Genomic DNA, 19,092 nt, shown 5'->3' on the forward strand with positions numbered 1-19,092 from the left:
TAATAAACAGCACACTAGCCCATCAAAGACATTGCAGTTATGACTATGGTATGGGCATCAGCTGCATAAGACAGGGTGGAATACAAATCTTCGTATTGAATAAGAAGTCCTTTTACACGTTGCCATTAATAGGGAAAAACTGCCCTTGGCATATGAATTACTAATACTCTACGAGGGAGGAAAATAATAAATAATTATTACCACTACAACACCTTCCATCTAAAAACTTCAGCTTTACAAAAGAAATAAGGAAATATCCTCAAACCTTTGTAATGTTAGGGAATTATTATACATACAGGGATACTGAGGCACAGAAAGACTGAGTGGCTTTCTCAATGTCACACACAATGCCTGAGGATAGGACTCCTGACAACCACGCCTATGCTTTAGCCACAAGACCAACTTTCATTTAATAATCACTGGTAACTATTAGCTTATTCAGTAAGTCAGGACTTTGCTTACCACAAATTAGGTTTTCCAAAAGTGTAGTGTATATGCACACATATAGGCTATGTCTATATTGCAGGCTTTTTTTGGCAGAGTATGCTAATGAAGCGCTCATTAGCATTTGTCATGCTGTCATTTGCATATTCTCTGCCGATGCTTTTTGTGCAAAAACAAGCCGTGTAGATGGGTCCGTTTTGTGCAAAAAAAAACCTTTTGTGCAAGATCCTTATGCCTCAAAAAAGGAGGCATAAGGATCTTGCGCAAAAGGGTTTTTTTTGCGCAAAACAGACCCATCTACACGGCTTGTTTTTGCACAAAAAGCATCGGCAGAGAATATGCAAATGACAGCATGACAAATGCTAATGAGCGCTTCATTAGCATACTCTCTGCCAACAATAGCCTGCAGTGTAAACATAGTCATAGAGCATGCTGGGAGCAATTATTTTTATCCCTTTAAAGCCAGTTAATTACGACTCTAATTCAGCAGATTACTTTAGCACATGCTTAATTTTAAGCACGTGAATCAATGAGGGACCACTTAGACTATTCACATGCTTAAGGTTAACCTGGACATCAGTACTTTGCTGAGAAAGGACCGTCAATACCCTCTGCCTAACTGCACAACACTCAGAGAGAAAAATTACTGAAATTTAAAATAATTCAAATAATAAAATAAAAATGGGAGGACATTTCTATGCAATCTTTCCAGACATTCTAGAGCTATAAGTATAGGCTGGTTGGGCTCTGGTGAAAGTAGGACATTTCACTACCCTGCAGCACTGAGATTCTGTTTTTTGTTCTGACAGGTAACAAGATTTTTTTATTCTAATCCTATGAGAGAATGATTCTTGTCCATTTGGGTGTTAGGCCGATATAATTGGGGGTGGGAGGAAAGAGAATTTTTGCATTTTGAGGGAAAGGGAACCACTTCCTTAGAAAGTTTACTTTTAAAATAATGCCAGCTGCTTGAAATTCCTGAGAGTTTTTGAATGCTGCAAGCAGTCCTAATGGGCAGAGCGTAAGTGAGGCAAACAGTGATAATAAATACAATTTGTCCCATGGTTGTCAGTACCACATTCTGAAGGTGTCAGTAGTGACACCATAATTAAGGTTACATTGAGATAGACACAAAATTTAAATCTTTCTATTTCAGAGGGAATTTTGTTTCCAAAGATCACAGTTAGTTCCCCCCCCCCCCCCTGTAGTGTCTTAATGGAGGTGTGTTAACCTTTTGCATTGGAAATATGACAGATCTACTTAGGTCCACTCTATGGAGGTTCCATCCTGCAGATCCACAGGAAGCACATAATAAGGAAGAAATTCCCCTCCCCCACCAGCTCCATTCCTGTGGGATTTGAAGCTTCAAGTCTTCTCCTCTCCTTGGTCTTTGTTTGTAATAGAGACTGGGACATGATAAAGGGCAACAGGGAGGAGGTTACAGTTCATGTGATGCCTTATGAGTGAAAGAAATAGAAAAGGTTTAATATATTGTATGGAATCCTTGGGAACTGTATCTCCATTAATAAACATATTAGCCCTTGTGTCTAACTCATATGACTTGCTCTTTGATTGCTAATACATTTGTCAGCAGCGGAGGGATGCTACTATCCCACAACCAACCTTGTCATATTGGATGTGTTGTAGCATATGTTATCTTGTGAAAGGAATTTCTAAACATACTGCAACAACATGTATTTGAGTGTATCTCTCAATTTAATTTACAGAGCAAAACTCACCCGGCCTGCCAGTTATAAAACTATTTCTCAGCTGCACATTGCACAAAACACAAGATTTATTATTTTATTACTTCACTGAAATGTGTAGGAGAACAAACACATAGAAAAACAGTAAATGATGTCAATTACTGTACATTAATTGGGGAGTTTATATTACATATCTGTGCTTTGTGTTGGTTTAGCCACATTAAACAAGATGCAGTACACCTGAGGTGCACACACTATACAGTCATATTTCTGGTGAGCTATGTGTCACTCTTGTGGTTTATGTTTACATTAGAAACCATCCTAACTTCACTGTGCCATTTTACTGCTATTGAGTATTATTGCATGAGCATTCCCAATGACATCAATGGGTCTATGTAACAGTGTCTCGCCTCTCCAACACAGGTACTGCTGCCATTCAGTTTCCTCAGAGCCTCCCTCCACTGTTCAATAGGCTTAGTCTTTTGGCTAAACCAAAATGATCCTATCTACTATATAAGAAAAACGAGATGTCCACAATACAAGTCTGTGATTCTGGGCTATAATCCTCTTGTTGGGGTCTGTGTAATCCTTGCTCTTTGAGGAGTATAACCATGCCTCTCTAGCTGGCACCTCAGTGCCACAGGAGAGCTCCTGCTTTGACCCTAGAAGCCCAGAGAGAAGGTGACTGCTCATTCCAAATTCAATGACTACTGTTTCACTTTTCCCTCAAAGCCTCTTCCTATATTTGTCTTACCCTACAATCCCTTTCACTATATTCTACAGTACAGCTCCCCCTGGGCTCCTTCCCTCACTCCTTCTCTTCTGGGTGTACCTCCACTGTTCTTCAAAACCTGCTCACTGAAAAACCTCCCCAGCTAGCTGCTACCATGCACAACAAGGTCAAAGGAGATCTTATTACAGTAAAACTCCAATTGTCTGGCATCCAGTGGTCTGGCACTCCCGATAGTCCGGCACCAACTGGAACCCAGAAGTGCTCCAGCCAGCCGGACAATTGGAGCTGCTCCGCGCCGCTTCCTCAAGTCCGCTGCTGAAACTGACCAGCTGCGGACCTGGGGAAGTGGTGCGGAGCACAGCAGCTGGGGTGCTGCCGGGTTGGTCCTGCCGAGCTGCGCCACACACCCCTGTTCGGTGCCCGGCAGCACCCCAGCTGCTCTGCCCCATGGCTTCCCCAAGTCCGCCGCTGCTGAAACTGACCAGCGGCGGACTTGGGGAAGGGCAGGCAGAGCAGCTGGGGTGCTGCCCGGTTGGTCCCACACTTCCGCCCCTCACCTGAGTAGTGCTGCGGGACCAACCCAGCAGCACTCCAGCTGTTCTGCCACAGGGCTTCCTCAAGTCATCCCGCTGGTCAGTTTCAGCACTGCTCAGGTGAGGGGCAGCACTGCGGGACCAACCCGGCAGCACCCCAGCTGCTCTGCCCCACGGCTTGCACAAGTCTGCCGCTGTTGAGACTGACTAGCAGTGGACTTGGGGAAGCCATGGGGCAGAGCAGCTGAAGTGCTGCCGGGTTGGTCCCGCAGCACTGCCCCTCACCAGCACCTGGTTCGCCCAACGCCATGCTGTTCCCTGCCCGAGCCCCTCCCCCAGGCCCCTCACAGCCCCCCTGCCGGAGTACCTCCTGATACTCTGGCATATCTGATAATCCGGCACCCCCTGGGTCCCAAAGGTGCCAGATTATCGGAAGTCTACTGTATATCTCTGGCTCCTTTCCTGGCAGCTTTCAGTTAGTTCTTCTGTCCCTCAGGAAACTACAAGTCCCAGAATTCTTGTGTTCCAGGCTGGACCTCAGAATAGGAATGGGCTGAACCTGAGTCACCATAAATGGTAAAAGACTGTGTATGGAATAAGGTTTTAATCAACATGTCTACACATGGAATTATTCTGGATTGTTTACATAGAGAGTTTGATCAATAAAATATAACTCCATATGTAGATAAAATCATAGAACTTGAAGGGACCTCAAAAGGTCATCAAGTCCAGTCCCCCGCCCTCATGGCAGGGCCAAGCACCATCTAGATAATCTCTGACAGGTGTTTGTCTAATCTGCTCTTATAATTTTCTAATGACAGAGATTCCACACCCTCCCTAAGCAATTTATTCCAGTGTTTAAAATCTAGCCCTACATTTACATGTGCATGAAGCATTTTGCTGGAGTATCATTTGCTCCAAATAAAATCCCCAAACCAGGTACTTTCCAGTATCCTGGGTCAGTTGTTAATGTTAATATTTACAGATGCTAGTGTTATTTAATGGAATTTCATTATTTTTAAGATGCCAATATTGAATATAGAAACAGTCATTCCACAATATATCCCCACACTACTGTATCTTTGCCATTAGACCAGTTTCCACTCCCATCTGAAATGTTTCTCTTTTATGCACTACAACTGTGACTTCCAGGTAAAGGAGGGAAATCAGAGAGCAGCGAGGGTTTAGAACCTTTCCTGCTCTAAAAGGCTAAACAATTACCTGGTCCATAAAGGGACCTGAGTGTATTATTCTTACCTCAGCTTGAGAGTTAGATGGCAAAAGTGAGGTTTCATTTTCTGTCACGTTTCCAGTAGGGCCATTGCTTGGTGAGCTGGGCCCTGTTCCTGGGGAACTGCTACTAACTGATGACTCTGAAAAACAGATTAAGCACATATGAATTTATTAGCAATCCAAAAATCCAGCTGTGATTAAGATGAACAATATATTTCTTATAGCATAGTTTTTCTTTTGTTGAAGAATCATTTTCCTGTATGAATGGACTTTTTCCTATAACATATAGCCCCCCTCTAGATCGTCGCCTTGTATTTTCTCTTAGTCCCAATTTGTTTCTAACCTTGAAAAGAGATAATTTCATTCGTTTCCCCTCTTGATCCCTTCTGCACAAAGGGGGAATTTATTACTTGAGTTTCCTGCAAAGATGGCAAGTTACTCGGTGGCAGGCAGAGATGTACAAACAGAACTCCTAATGAGGAAAAAGGAAAGGAAGTAGTTTTTATTGCATACTCTTCTGCCTCTGTGAGAGATCAAAATGACAAAAACAGTAGACTTGCAAAGGTCATGATAACATGTCATCAATTCATGAGGCCTACTGTCATTCCCTTTCTGTTTGGGAAGGGCTCTAGAGTATTCAGTTGTGAACTAACCTCTATATGAGTAACCAATAAAAAACAATACACCATTTGCAATACATCTCTGTCAGAAAGGCATGAGGGACTGTTTGCAGCATACAAAATCTTAAAATAGCATTTTGAGGTCTATAATTTACCTAGTCTTGGTTCAAAGATTCCAAGGAGTTTTGGTTAAGACAAAAGGTAGTATCATTTCAGGAAATGATACATCTGCTATTGGTGATTTATATCATGGGAAGTTATTCTGTACTTGCAAAGAAATAGATTTGATGATCTAGTGGATCATCATCAAATCTGTTACAAATCCTATATTTATGACAATGGGAGTTTTTGTACAGAGGAAAAAATGTAAATAACTAAAATGAGAATTGCACAGCCTTAACAGAGTTAATAATATTTGATAGAACATTGTTTATGCAAACTATGTCAAAAATTTAGAGACTGTCTTTAATTATTCAGCTGTCAATTTATGGCTATTACGAATTCTTTGCTCTCTCTGTTTTGGGTAGCTTTGTTAGGTCTCCTCTTCTCACTGAAGAAAATGGGAGTTTTGCTGGTGACTTTAAGGATTTATTCCTACTCCCAACTAAAGTACGTTTTTGCAATTCACAGTCCATCAAAAAACTAATAATATAGGGCTTTGTCAGGAAACATTTTTACAAAAAAAAATCTGATTTTAATTTTTTAAATGAAACCCCAGACCAATAATTCTCACTTTTCAGATTTTGAAAAGGTAATTTTATGATAATTGGGAATTTTTGCATTCATTTTACTTTAGTGAAAAAGACATTTTCTTTCTTTTTTTTTTTTAAAAAAAAAGAAAGAAAATGTTTGATCATCTGTACCTTTAGCTGATGAGGGGCTATATACAAAGTGTGATAGAGGCAAAAATCTCAATCACAAGTCTATAGCAATCTGTGGAAAAAGTGAGTCCTGGGAATATATTTTCAAGTATATAAATAATCATTGGTAATAAGTCAGTGACAGACTCAGGATTAGAACAGAAAAGTCCCAACACACAATCATGTACTTTAACTATGGCTACGGCACTTTTACTAAAATAATTAATGTTTTCCTTTAAACATCACTTGAAAATGTGTGTCACAAAGGAATGGGGCTCTCTAGAAATGTGTCAGTAAAGAGAGAATAGGCAATAACATACCAACCTTCAGATCCCCAACAAATTCAGCAATTATACTTAACACCATTGCTATCTGACCAACATTGCTTGATCAGACAGCAATGTTATGGACAGCTTTATAGTCAGCTGTTCCCTGGTGATTAAGAACATTTGAGTGTTTTCTTTTACATTTGCACTCATGTCACAATCCCACATAGTCAGCAATAAACACTATGAAAAGATATCCTGAAAATGTACTTATTTCACAGGGAATTTAATTTGACTTAATTAAACCTTATATATATATATATATATATATATATATATATATATATATCACGAGGAGTAACAGTTAATTCAAGGGAAGGGTTTTGGGTCGGACTACCGCGTCTACACACGGCAAGTTAATAGGGCTACCGGCATTTTAAAATGGCGACCGACCGTGAATATGCTAATCAAGCATGGGATATTTAAATCCCACACTTCATGAGCAACTTCGGTATGCTTCATTTGCTCCCTAGTTCAAACTAGGGGGGAAGTGTAGACATATCCTTTGAGAGGCAGCAAGTGTGGGGGTGGGGGGTAAGCCCGTGCTGGGGAGAAGCTGTCTTAAAAGTCGGCTTCCCCCAGCACCGTCTCCGCAATGCCGCCTTCCCCCTCCGCTGACTCTCTCAGAGGCAGCAGGGTAGGGGTGAGATAGGGGAGGGAACTGGGTCCCCCAAGGACAGGAGCTGCTTCTTCCAAAGCAGCCCCTGTTCACAGCCTCTGTCAGTAGCCCCTGGCTGCAGCTAGCCCTGGCTGCCGCGAAAAGGGCTGCTGGACTCGGCATGGTCCAGGACACTGTGCCTCTGCATTTTAAATTTAGTAAGAGCCCAGCCGGCTCCAGGAGCTACCCCCGCTGCGGCTCTGCAGGGCGACCCCTTATTGACTAATCATGTAGTTGACAAATTGCATCGATACAGAATTAGCCAGATTATATAAGCGAGTGTCATCAAAATCAGGACTAGACATTGTGGATTCTCCTATTTTATCCAAATTAATGGGCCAAGCCCTGAAAGCATTCTATGTCTGCATGGGTATGTCTACACTACAAAGTTAGTTCGAACTAACTTTCATAGGCACTACACTAGCGCTCCGCTAGTTCGAATTTAATTCGAACTAACGGAGCGCTTAGTTCGAACTAGGAAAACCTCATTTTACGAGGATTAAGCCTAGTTCGAACTAGCTAGTTCGAATTAAGGGGTGTGTAGCCCCTTAATTCGAACTAGTGGGAGGCTAGCCCTCCCCAGCTTTCCCTGGTGGCCACTCTGGCCAACACCAGGGAAACTCTTCCTCCCCCCTCCCGGCCCCGGACCCCTTAACGGGGCACGGGCTGGCTACGGTGCCCGTGCCAGGTGCAAGCCTGCCAGCACCCAGCTAGCAGACCCTACACCTGGCACGGCTCAAGCCAGCCACCCGATGCCCCCCAGCCCTCTCCCTCTTCCCGGGACCAGGCTGGTGGCTCCCGGGAGCTTGCCTGGGACCACCGCAAGAGGCGGGCACCCGCCTGGGCTAGTGCAGACATCGTGGACCTTGTCCATGATCTCCGCACTAGGCACAGGAAAGTGGCCATCTAGGGCAGGATAGCTGCCAGCCTGGCCACCCAGGAGCAGGTGTGCAAGAGAATCAAGGGGGTCCAGTGAGACCCCCGACCCTGAGCCCTGAGCTTACAATGGCCGTCCTGGGTCAGACCAAAGGTCCATCTAGCCCAGTAGCCTGTCTGCCGACAGCGGCTAACCCTAGGGACCCTGGAGGGGATGGACCGAAGACAGTGACCAAGCCATTTGTCTCAGGCCATCACTCTCCAGCCTTCCACAAACTTTGGGCAGGGACACCACTCCTACCCCCTGGCTAATACCACTCCATGGACCCAGCCTCCATCACTTTATCTCACTTCTCTTTAAACTCTGTTCTAGTTCTAGCCTTCACAGCCTCCTGCAGCAAGGAGTTCCACAGGTTGACTCTTTGCTTTGTGAAGAAGAACTTTCTGTTACTAGTTTGAAGCCTGGTGTCCCCTAGTCCTTCTATTATGGGAACTAATGAAGAACTTTTCTGTATGCACTCTCTCCACCCCACTCATGCTTTTAGAGACCTCTATCCTGTCCCCCCTCCGTCTCCTCTTTTCTAAGCTGAAAAGTCCCAGTCTCTTTAGCCTCTCTTCATATGGGATCTGTTCCAAATCCCTAATCACTTTAGTTGCCCTCCCCTCTCCCAGCCTCTCTCTTCCCCTCTCCCACCTCCTTTTCCCAGTCTCCCCCAGTTTTGTTCAATAAAGACAGATTCCATTTTGGAAGACACGTTATCTTTATTTTGTACATCAAGAAGAGGGGCTAGGGAAGGGTAAATGGAAGGAGGTGAGGGAGGAATGGGGCATGAGCCCCCGATGGGGAGGACTGGGATGGCTCTGCGGGCTTCTGGGGGTGGAAGCTCTCCTGCAGCCCTCCAATTGCCCCCTTTCCCCAGATGGCAGCCTGCGGCAAGTGCAGCCGGTCTGATGGCCGAGTGCTGTGATGTGCCCAGTGTGGGTACTCCGGGCACTCCAAGCCAGGACTGCTTTGCAAGCGGGGCACCCCTGAGAACTGTCTGTCCGGGGTGGGGGTCGGGACCCTTTAAGCACAGCCCTCGGCTAGCCTGAGACAGCATCTCCACGCTCTAAGTCCTCCTCTGATGCCCTGCCGGCACTGCTTCCGGCCATCCTTAAGCCCGGTTCAGGGTCCACCTGATGTGAACATGCTAGTTCGAATTAGCAAAACGCTAATTCGAACTATATTTTTAGTCTGGATCCGTTAGTTCGAATTAGCTTAGTTCGAATTAACTAATTTGAACTAAGTTAGTTCGAATTAACGTTGTAGTGTAGACATACCCCATGTTTGGGAGTCTGGATTTCAAGGTGTTTGCACAGGGGATAATTCAAAGCAAAATAATGGCACACTAATGATAAACATACAAATAACTTTGTGACTATACAAAGTATGCAAAAGTATACTACGTTATTAAAATATCATTGGTCTCTTCATTTACTTAGTTCAAATGTGTGGAAAAGAGCTCACAGCTAATTTTAATTAACCTAAAATCTTTCATTTTGGAGATTTTCTCTCTATATAACTTTTCTCAAGGTTCAAAACTTTTCCTTTATAACATCCTAAAATTCCTTTTAATTATTAGCAGCACTAATGACTGAAAAAATGCACCAATGAATATTACACTACTCTGTAAATATATCAAGTCACAAAATACTTCGGTGAGGTTTCAAAAAAGAACTAGATAAATTCATGGAGGATAGGTCTACCTATGGCTATTAGCCAGAATGGGTAGGAATGGTGTCCTAACCTCTGTAAGAAGTTGAGAATGGGCATTAGGGGATGGATCACTTGGGGTATGTCTACACTATGGGATAATGTAGAATTAAGACATGCAACTTCAGCTATGTTAATTGTATAGCTGAAGTGGAAGCACCTTAACTCAACTTCTGGCGCTATCCACACTGCAGAAAGTGGAAAAGAGCACACTGCCCTTACTCCTCCTGGAAGCAAGACTACCAGCATCGACCGGAGTGCCCCTCTCAGTTTGAATTAGCATGTCTTCACTAGACCTGGTAAATCAAACCCTGAAAGATTGACAGTAGCAGCTTCGGTCTTCTCCGTCATGTAGACATATCTTTGGTGATTACCTGTTCTGTTCATTTCCCCCTGCGGCGCCAGGAATTGGCCACTGTCAGAATACAGGATCCTGGGCTAGATGGACCTTTGGTTTGACCCAGTATGGGTCTTATGAGTTCTTAAAATAAAAAATAATTAAGGCTGATATTTTCAAACAACCGGAACCAGGAGAAGTGGTGAAACATGATTTTAAAAAGATTGTGAAGAGTCACCCTCACTTCAAAATCTTCCTTTTGAAAATATCAGACCTCACTCATCAAAATTGTTAATCCAAGTAATACTTCTAAGGAAATGGGTGTCCTCTACCATATTTGAAAAAAATCAACAAGATAATAGTTCTCATTTTGTGCATTGCGTTCAAAACATTCAGACATTTTTTAAAATTCTTGGAGATCTCTCGCTTCAGAGAAAGATGTCCCCAAAACGTACATTGCTCACTCCAAAAGAAACTAAATTGTCAGATTATCCCATCAGTAATTAAGCTGACACATAGGTTAGATTGCCACTCTGGGCTATTGAAAATTATAAAATATTTCCTTTAGTAAAAAAGAATACAAGCCTTCTCACACAGCATATCTCGGTTCCCTGGGAAAACACACAAAGCCAAAAGCAGGTGGAATTTCAGTAACTTCAGGGGAGTTGTACATAGACACATGCATTCCTCTTCAGAAATCTTCATGTGGTTTGTGGGTCCCTACGCTTTAGAGATCCCATCAAGGCCTTTCAGTCTCCAGAAGCAGCATCTGAGCTCAGAGTTCCTTCAATAACTGCCACTGTACTACCTGCTTCCTTCCACTAGGGGCTACTGCTGAGAGCCAAAAGCTCTTTAGAGCATTTTCTCCAGCACTTTCAGCTGCCAGGTGTTTCTCCATTATTTTAGCTGAGTGCGTGCAGGTGGCATTTGCAATGGGTAGAGGTGCAGCTGGTTACTTGAGGTTGCAACAGGGGACTAGCACTTTTCTTGACTTAATGGATGATTGGCCATGTGTACTCATGACTTGAGTATGCTTTGCATAGTCTTTAGTCGAGCAACTACAGAGTAAGTTAAATCTGTGTGTATTACCCAGGCATTAATTAGAGCACTGTTATCCTGCTCCACTCCTCTTGGCTAGAGGAGCCCAGACACAAGCAAATGCACACATATAGTGAGAGAACATACTTATTCAGGACAGTATTTAGGTATATGCCAGAATCCCATTGAAGTTAATAGGATTTAAGCATGTGCTTAAGTACTTTCCTGAATCAGGACCTTCAATTGCATTGGCTTTGGAGCTGTCTGCAATCATACTAAACTACTGCTTTGATTTGTCAAAATCTGTGTATTGTTCATTCTGTAGGTCTGCTTTTCCTGAAGAGTTCTGTTTGGGATTAAGTATTTTCACTGGGAATATGATGCAAGCTATTAATTCATTTCATGTTCAAATTAAAGGAGCAGGAATTTTGTCTAAATTAAATATTTAGAACTATTTTTCTGACAGTGCAACCTTCTTATAACATATATTAGTATTTAAATAGGGGTTTTTATTCCTTTGAAACATTATATGGGCTCTTGTGTTCTCTTGCTGTCTTTTGGGAGGGACTTGGACTGCTCTTGCATCCCTCCTTCCTCTTCGCTTTGCATTTCAGCTGAACTGCTGCTGCTACCGAACCCTCTTTCCACAGGACAGGACAGGACAGGACAGGACAGGACAGGAGAGTGATTCAAGAGACCAACAGTGAACCACTGAACTTGACTATACACAAAGTGTGGCCAATGTACACAAGAAACAAACAGGAAAGATAGAAACTATATTTCCTTCTAATCTCTTTTTATTCCAACAATGCCAGGGGTTAATGAACTTATTATATGCAAGAAATGTATTCTGATGGAAGTGTGATTTTTAAGTTGACAAAGCCCTTCTCATAGGTGACTAAAGTAAATTATTGTATGCAATTGTACCTTAAGTATGATTGCTTTTCTGACAGAAATCTCTCTTCACACCTATGTTCAATACACAATTACATCTCCAGTAAACTATTTTTCAGGTCTTTTAAGCAGTCTACTAACAGTAATAGTTTTGGCAGACTCTCCCCAGTCCTTAATTACCTGTCACCTCAAACAGTCTCTTCTTGAATGAACTCATGTTTCCATCCTTCCGCCTGAGTAAGGGACTGCTTCTCCTTTCTGTCACCTTCTGTTTTAACCTGGAACGCACCTTCAAGTTGGGCTCTGAGGCTGGGAATTACAAGAAGAAAATAGAAAATTAAAAAGTTGCTTCACCAAGCCGTGTTTCCACTCCTTTGAATACCCTCCCTCAGGCCCTAGAAAAGAGAGAGCAATTTAAGAACAGCTCTTCAGCACCCTCATATTGCTCCAACCCTAAGATGGTGGATGAGAGGAGTGAGGCAATTAAAAAGCTGCTGCTCCCAGTACTGTTATCACATCAGACCCTAACTCTGAGTAGACCAGAGGAGGAAGGAGGATGTTAAAACACTGGTTTTCAAATTTTATTTCTTATGACCCAGTTGAAGAAAATTGTTGATGCCCATGATCCAACATAATTTGACTAGAGTGTGGGCTCCAGAGTGGGGCTAAGGATGAGAGATTTGGGAGATAGGAGGGGACTCTGGCCTTAGGGGGTGGGGTGGTCCAGGCTGAGGCAGGAGAGGCTTACCTTTCTCAGCTCCGAGCCAGTGGTGCAGCAGGGATGCTAAGGCAGACTTCCTGCCTCTCCTGGCACCGCAGACTATGCTACACCCAAAAAGCAGCCAGCAGCAGGTTCCCAGCCAATGGGAGTGTGGAACTAGTGCTCAAGGTAGGGGCAGTGCAGAGCCCTGTGTACTCTCCTCCACATACAAACACACACACCTAAGAGCCGAGCCTGCTGTGCAATCTATGGTGCCAGGACAGACAGGTAACCTGCCTTATCACCCCCACAGGTTACCCGATACCCCTGCAGCAATGAGACCCAGTGCCTGACACTCCATGACCCAGTACTGGGTCGCAACCCATAGTTTGAAACCCACTGTGTTAAAATATGGTCTTTCCAGAAATGGTGCCACTCTAGAAAGTCCCCCTAGCCATCCACTACCCTAGTCCTGAGCCAACAGTAGGAGACAGGACAGAAGAGGGAACACTTTATTTTTATTTACTTTTTTTCTTCTAAGCAAAATCCCTGAATCTCTGTGTCTTTTACCTTTCTGTGGTTATTAGTCTGCTTGAATGGTATATATGTACCTTATGTTCAAAAGTGCTTGAGAGATTTAGCAGCAGAAAGCCCTTTAAAGGACAGTGAGACCTGTACTTCTAAACCCCTTAAATTATTTCAAAAGTGCCTCTAAAGAGATATGATTCCCCATAAACTTTTCCCTCTAATTCAATGGAGTACAGACCTTCTGCACTGTCAATGCTATTTATAAGAGTGACATTTCAGTGGTTATGTTAAAGAAGAAAAAGAAATTTCACTAGTCAGTCACTGAGTTTATTTTTGTTTCCAGTCCTTAGAGAAATCCCTTTTATTTCTCTCATCCCAGCTGTGATACAGAGAAAGGTATCACAACATGAGGATAGGCAACGTTTTCTATAGCAGTTAACAAACAGCAGAAATGTGGGTTATGAATGTACAGTTTTATCATTAAAATTACCCAGTGGCCTATGAAAGCTCTATTCTACTACATTCCTACTGTAGGTGAAAATTGGTAATAGGGCCTTAGGGAAGCCCTTTTTGGATTTAGACTTTTAGTCTGATGGTAGAAACAGATATAAGCCCGTGCTATGGCCTTTTGATTTCTTACAGACTTACAATTTATATCAAAGTTAATTGATTCTTAGTTAAGCAGTTCTGAGCCTGAAACCTTTATTGTTTTCTGAATAACTGAAAACGAAAGCAATTCATTTATTGCCATACTCTGAGAATATATACACATGAAAATATAAACTCAGTCTGACAAGGAAGAAGTAACATAAAATGCCAGGAATTTTAGGATTATATTTAGTGTATTTTGGGCAAGTTCTTTCACCTTTTTCCTTTACTAATGGGCACAGTCTTTGAAATGAACATTAGAGACCACGTTTTGTGGCATTTATTAATTTGTGTCAACTCTAATATGGAAAGAAAACATTCATGTACCTTATCTGCTTTTCTAAGTAAGCCAGGATTAGTGCCAGCCACCTGTCAGGTAAATTTACAGTATAATTTGTTTATGTTCCAGTGTCTGGCCATGCATGTTTACTCATTAGTACACATGTAGAAAGTTGGAAATTAGGGTTAGCTCTCTCTCTCACACTTACACTATCACTCACATACTCTCTCCTATGAGTGTGTGCATAGGTGCACGCAGGCACCTGAAAACAAGAGTTAGAAGTGGAAGAAGAAAGAAGGAATGAAATCCTGGCTACATTGAAGTCAGTAGAGTTTTTCTCCATTGACTTTAGTGAGGCCTGGAGTTCTAATTCTAGTTATCCTCTCACATGCACTAGGAACACATTTGTTTCCTGTTTTTCCATTAGCTTGTGCAGTGATGAGCACATTAGAAATGCCTGAGATAGATCAAATGGGGTGCCAAGAACTTATTATACTCACAGAGTGGCCAAAATTGCAGGACTGGTTGGATCTGCAGTACCTCTAACCAACCTTTGCCATGCCTGTTCTCATTATGCTAAATAGCTCCCGAGGGAACACTGCGTCCTGCGGGGTTGTACAGTTTGTTATGTGTTCAAAGGAACCATACAGCACCCTGGTACAAAGCTAGAAATATTTAAGAAAAACTTTAAATTTAATTTCAGATTTCACACTTCATCAGTTACTATGAGTCATTGAGAGGAAAGCTGATCTGATCCATTTCTTTAGAGAGATACGGGATTGATACAGAACTGGCAGCTTACAAATAAATGTATGATAAGATTACACTGGTGTCCTAAAAACCTATCTGTGTAGGCTCAGACTATGCATCTCATTTAGTTATTTGGAAGTAAAGTAACTCATATATTCTGCTGACTCAGTTTGTGGTTTGGATTCATTCTATTTATAATTCTCCAAACTCCCAAGCTGCAGGAGAAGATTTCCATACCAGTGGCTAACTAATATGATATAAACCCTCCTAGTCCAGAGAAAGAGCTCTTCAGCATTCACTGGAGAGAATTCCACTTGTATATGAATATATTTCATGCCCTGTCGCACTGATTGCCTTTCTATTTTTATCCATATTGCCATCACACTCTGCATTTCAATCAATCACATAAACAGAGAAGGCAGCCTTTTATGTGGATATCTGAGTTTATACACCAGCCGAGACGAGAACCTTTGCATATTTAAATTACAATAATACATTTTCAAATGAAAAGGAAGAGAACAACCCAGTTTTAAATATTCCAAATAAAAGATAAAAATAGAGCTTTGAAAAATATAAGGTTCAGAAACAGTCTTTCTTGAATATCTCTTCTGAAATGCAGCAAACTGAGAGCACAATGCCAGTGAGGATTCTTTAAGGTGAGAGGTGAAAGCTTACATTTTCATACAGCAAGAAGAGGGTGCTAGGGCTGATGATTAGAGAACAGGGTTGAAGATACAGTCTTTGGTTCTAATTAGGGATGTTAAATATCGGTTAATTAATAGTCGAGTAACCTCATGAATTCTTATCAGTTAGTCGACTATTCTATTGTCCCCAGGGGTGGGGCTGGCAGCCAAGGACTCCAGCCCCACTCCTGAGGAGCCCCCTGCCACTCTGCGTGGATTTCCAGGTGGGAGCTGGCCTGTAAGGACAGCCAGTTTAAAAATAAGCTCCCCTCGCAGACCGGATGCCTGTCGCCCTATGTTGCTGCCTCTGATACAGTGGCAGCAGCACAGGGCGGAAGCAGCTCATGTCGGGGGAAATGGGAGAAGGGAAATCTGTGTAGACTATAGCATTAACCTATAAGCATTTGCTTATTGAATAATTGGTTAATTGACTACACTATTAAATCCCTAGTTCTAATCCTGGCTGAGACAACTTGGTCTTTTTATCTTGGTGAAGTCCACAGGATAAGATCCTAATGGCAAAATGCACATCAAACTCAACAGGTCAGGATTTCACCACAATCTCTACAGACCTCAGTTTATTCTGATATTAAAAGATTGTAACAATAATCAACTGTTTTGTAAGTGATATTGTCAGATAGTTTAGACTCTGAATATAGATATTGTTCTTCAAAAAGATATCTCATAGTTCATTCAATATTGATATAAATGATTTATAGAATTAAAAACTTCATTGTTTAAACTGAGTGAAATGCTAACAAGTAAAAGCAAAACTAGGGAAAAGTAAATTATATGTTTACATTATTTCACTTCTGATATTTAAGCATTTTCATTAGTAATTAAAGCATTTTTCAAAAATATACTATATAATTTTTAACATTTCGTTGTCCCTTTATTGAATTAATATTTATGAAGTACTCGGAGATCCTTGAATAAAGATGCTAATGAAGTATTACAATTATCCACTAGTAAGTTTTAAATGATTATTTGGTATGATGGTTTAACTACTGATTCTTAGAAGTAATCTTTGTTATGCTCCATTTTCAGTCATACTCCATATGGTAGCTCATCAATGCATTAAGACCCTGATTCAGTGAAGTACTTAAGCATGTGCCTAACTTTTAAGATTGTGAATCGTTCCATTAAGTCAAGAATCTACTACTGTTAAATTCAGCCTGTCTGTACAGGATGGCACAAATTCTACCTCCCTGAACCAGCAATCCCTTACAAATGAAGAAGGATGCATCCCACAATCCGGGCAGGTGTTTGCACTTCACTGAGAAGGCTACAAAAGGATAGGACAACTTAAGTTTCTGGCAGGACCTACCCAGCATAAACCAAAGATTAATCTAACTCATAACTTTTAAAATAATTTGCATCTGGCTCTCAGCTCCATCAAGTTTTTGCAGTGACTATCTGTACAGTACTTTGAGCTAGATCCACAAAAGGAACTTAAATGCCATTTTAGGCTTCTATCACCAACACTTAGGTGCCACTAGTATTCACAAAACCTTTGCTTTCTTGCTGCCTAACTTTCTGCCAGTCAAGTCCCTTAAATGCCTAAGTTCTTACCAGTGGGGATGTGCAAACTGCCTAAATCCAGACACCATTGAGTAATTCGGTGCCTAGCTCATTCCTAACATATGGCAGGATACTCACATGCAGGGCATAGTCTGTTTTGAATGATCTGAGTATGACTTAATCCTCACACAAGACAGCTGAGTCTGAGTCTTTGGGGGGTGTAAAGCCTGAACCTCTCTAATCTGGCACCATCCATGATCTGGCATGCTTTTAATCAGCCAGATGTCTACTTATCATGGGCGTGGCCAAGTTTCCTGCAGTCCCATAAAGTTTATTTACAGCCACCAGTCCTGGCTTTCAGTGTTCTGTGCTGTTATTTAGCTCTAATTTACCCGTAAATGACTTCTAAGAGCCTAGTAAGCAATGGAAGTGTTGGTTATGCTGCTAGACAGTATGGACATCCCATGGTCCAACAAATTCTATGGTTTGGCACTGGTCAGGTCCCGAGGGTGCCAGACTAGAGAGGTTCAACCTATATATCCCATTATACCTAATGCCTAGTGGTTAAAGCATATCCTTGGGCTGTGGGAGACCTAGGTCTAAATTCCAACCTTGCCTGATTTAGGGGGCTTCCTGCCCAGCTTCCTGGCTTCCATGGATTCCTTTCTTGGGTGCTTTACTCTAGTTTTGTGGTGCAGCAGGCTGCTCTTTCTTAGCCGAGACTTGAAATTAACCATAACTAGTAAGTACCACTGGTTAATCATTCATGCCCCTTACATATAATAGTTCACACTGAAGTAGCCAATGACCACTAGATAGACAGTACAGCAGGAAAGAGAAAAAATCCTATATAGTTGATGTTAAAAAGAAAATATATGACCCTGTACATAAGTACACATAATTTCACTGAGATCACCCCGATATTCAAATGTATGACATTCCAAGTAGCTCCAGTCTCATGACTAGTGTGATGATGTAACACAAGTATGGGAGACAGAAAAGTAACACACTGAAATCATGTCACATAGTCCAGTATTCTTAATCACTTGCAGTTTGCAGATACTGGCATTAAAAATGCAGTCCAAGGACCTGATCACTCCTGAGCAAACAATTAAGGCTAGGATTACCTTGGCTACTTATTTAATTAAAAACACAGAGCTATTTAAGAAGCCTGTTGGAGGAATAAAATCATAACATTAAAGGGGGAAAAGCCTTATAAATGAAGGATATTTAACAGATAAGTATGCTGCTTTCCGACGGTGCTTGGAAAACAGTAGTACTTTTGTATCAGAAAAGTATGTGCCAATTTCAAATCAACATTTAATTAACCCAGGCAGGAAATGGGGGATGGGATGGGGTATAGTGAGTGGGTCCTCATCTTGAGGCTAAGAACATATATAGGAAACCTGAGGAGCAGAAAATGAGCTTTTGTCAAGGCTTAGGATGAGTCTATGGTGAAAGCATTTCCTTTTATTAGCTCAGGCCAGTTGTAGAAAATTGTAGGGAAGCAAAGGTAGTGACACTAAATTTGGCAATGGTAACTTTGATTTTAAAAAAATTGAACATAAAGGAAATTCTGTATGTTTCCAAGATGTGTTGCGTCCTACTAAAATGGTTTCCTATAGCCTGTGCTATTGCTATTCCTGGGTTTATTTATGGTAATAATAATTATGACTGTTGGATATGTGTTTAAGCCCATTAAGAGAATCACAACAAAGCATTAATACAGTACATAGTAATTTTAATTGCTGGTTGATATGGTTTTGTAAATTTTTGGTTAAAGATGGCCATTTTATTTTGAAGCATAAAACTGCTAACAGAACTCATAGTTGTATTACTAACAATTTAAATTGTTTTTAAATTTCTATTGTTAGATCATAGATGTATTAGTAAAGGCAATAACATTTTCAAGGGCTGATTTTCAATAAGCAGGATGATGCTTTAGACAAGCAATTTGCTAGTCATTAGTGA

At 41.7% G+C, this 19,092-nt stretch overlaps 1 protein-coding gene across 6 annotated transcripts in view; it reads right to left on the reverse strand.

Moving 5' to 3' along the window:
• The window catches only part of LOC149525420 (histone deacetylase 9), a 408,190-nt gene that overhangs the window by 98,769 nt on the left and 290,329 nt on the right, over positions 1 to 19,092 (reverse strand). For 4 of the 6 annotated variants that reach the window (XM_089776664.1, XM_089776666.1, XM_089776667.1 and 1 more), the window contains 2 exons: positions 12,192 to 12,320; positions 4,674 to 4,789 (listed from right to left, as the gene is read on the reverse strand). In XM_089776664.1, coding sequence (XP_089632790.1) covers positions 4,674 to 4,789; positions 12,192 to 12,320 — 245 coding nt within the window. Of the gene's footprint in view, positions 1 to 4,673; positions 4,790 to 4,992; positions 5,122 to 12,191; positions 12,321 to 19,092 lie in introns of all 6 variants that reach the window. The other 2 variants (XM_075922253.2, XM_089776663.1) reach the window with 1 other exon arrangement.

Source organism: Pelodiscus sinensis, chromosome 2 (genome assembly GCF_052426305.1).
Source record: "Pelodiscus sinensis isolate ZL-2025 chromosome 2, ASM5242630v1, whole genome shotgun sequence".
Taxonomy (NCBI): domain Eukaryota; kingdom Metazoa; phylum Chordata; order Testudines; family Trionychidae; genus Pelodiscus; species Pelodiscus sinensis.